We start from the raw sequence: 1,541 nt of genomic DNA, 5'->3' as shown, positions 1-1,541 counted from the left end.
TTTTCCCCGAACGCGTTCTGCCTGTCTGTTGCTGTTTTGCTGTTACTGCTGCACAACCTGGTAATGTCTTTGTCTCTCCCCCCACACCCTATCCCGTATGTTTCCTCCACAGCGGAGTAGCTTTGTCCAGAGCTCACTTTGAAAAGCAGCCACCCTCCAACTTGAGGAAATCCAATTTCTTTCACTTTGTTCTGGCTCTCTACGACAGACAGGGGCAGCCCGTGGAAATAGAGAGGACAGCTTTTGTGGACTTTGTAGAAAATGATAAAGTAAGGCTTGTTACCTTTCTTCTTCCTCTTTTCCTCTCCAGATTTGATCTTTTCTTCTCCCCCGTTGAGCTGCTAACTTTTAATACCTGTTGTCCCTAACAAAATACAACCAGCTCTTGGTCAAGGGTTCAGGTGCTTTGGTAGAGCTGTTGCCCTCTGTGTGCTGCTGTAGTTAAAACGGCTTGCCAGCCTCTGCTGTATCGGGAATACAATGGGAATTTCATACGCCCACTAAAAATAGAATTAAAAAATTTCACGGGGGATAAATGTGCCTTTTTTTTTTTTTCTTTTTTTGGTACCTACCAGATCTGCCAAGTTTTATTAGTACCCTAACAGAAGTGGAATCTGACCTGTAAAATGTCATATTGAGCTTGATTATATGTATTTCTTAACACTCCAAAGTCAATGGCAGGACTCAAAAAGCATTTGCTTTTGGATTTTAAATCCATGTGTTGACCACTTCACATTGTTTTTACAATTGTTTTCTTAGTCATGGACAAGATTTTTCTAATTATGAAGGATGCTCATAAATAATTATCTTCTAGGAAATTACAGTAAAAAAGCATGCAAGAAACATCCCCGTAACACAGCCTTCAGGAAATAAATCTCGATAATGACTCAAAATAACACTATTGCAAAGTAATGAACACATTACAACCAAAACCCACTGAGCTTTCCCACTATCAATCTGCTTCATATTAACTGACTTGAAATGTACAAATTTGGCTGGGTGTAGTGCTTTGAAAAAGTTGAGAGCATAATAGCAAATAAGAGAGGAAAAGAAGTTCTTGAACTCCTACAGGAAAAGATGTCAGCAGTATTTTGTAGTTTGTCCTGGGTCATTCAGAAGGTTAATATATCCCAATCAGTGGATTCACCTCTCAGAATTTTAATGAACTTTGTGGTCACTTCCATCATGATTATCAGCTTTTGCATTTTAAATGTGCCAAGTGTAAGTTCTGGAAGAATTTTTTTTTTTTTTTTTTTTAATTCTGTCTTTCAGGAGCAAGGCAATGAAAAGACGAACAACGGCACACATTACAAACTCCAACTTCTTTATAGCAATGGTGAGTCCCCTTTCCAGTCACCTTCTGTAGGTTGTACAGTGAGGCCAGGTTTGTAGGTGCTGTCATGAGGATTTCTAAAATACGCAGAAATTCCCTTGCATGATGCCCCTTCAGCGTAGGGGTGGGCTCTGAAGTTTACCTGGTGTGGATGGGCTTGGGAAACACGCTAGAGGAAACAAAACTAAATGGTCTTTCTGAGGACGTT

The 1,541-nt window shown here is 40.0% G+C and overlaps 1 protein-coding gene across 8 annotated transcripts in view; it reads left to right on the top strand.

The window, feature by feature from the left end:
- EBF2 (EBF transcription factor 2) overlaps positions 1 to 1,541 on the top strand; it is a 141,294-nt gene that overhangs the window by 2,351 nt on the left and 137,402 nt on the right. For all 8 annotated transcript variants that reach the window (XM_009635785.2, XM_035891377.1, XM_009635787.2 and 5 more), the window contains exons 2-3: positions 113 to 269; positions 1,273 to 1,336. In XM_009635785.2, coding sequence (XP_009634080.1) covers positions 113 to 269; positions 1,273 to 1,336 — 221 coding nt within the window. The remainder of the gene's footprint in view (positions 1 to 112; positions 270 to 1,272; positions 1,337 to 1,541) is intronic.

This window comes from Egretta garzetta, unplaced genomic scaffold (genome assembly GCF_000687185.1).
Source record: "Egretta garzetta isolate BGI_Z169 unplaced genomic scaffold, ASM68718v1 scaffold233, whole genome shotgun sequence".
Taxonomy (NCBI): Eukaryota; Metazoa; Chordata; class Aves; order Pelecaniformes; family Ardeidae; genus Egretta; species Egretta garzetta.
The sequence above is the reverse complement of the archived record's forward strand: the minus strand, read 5'-3'. Positions and strand labels throughout refer to the sequence as shown.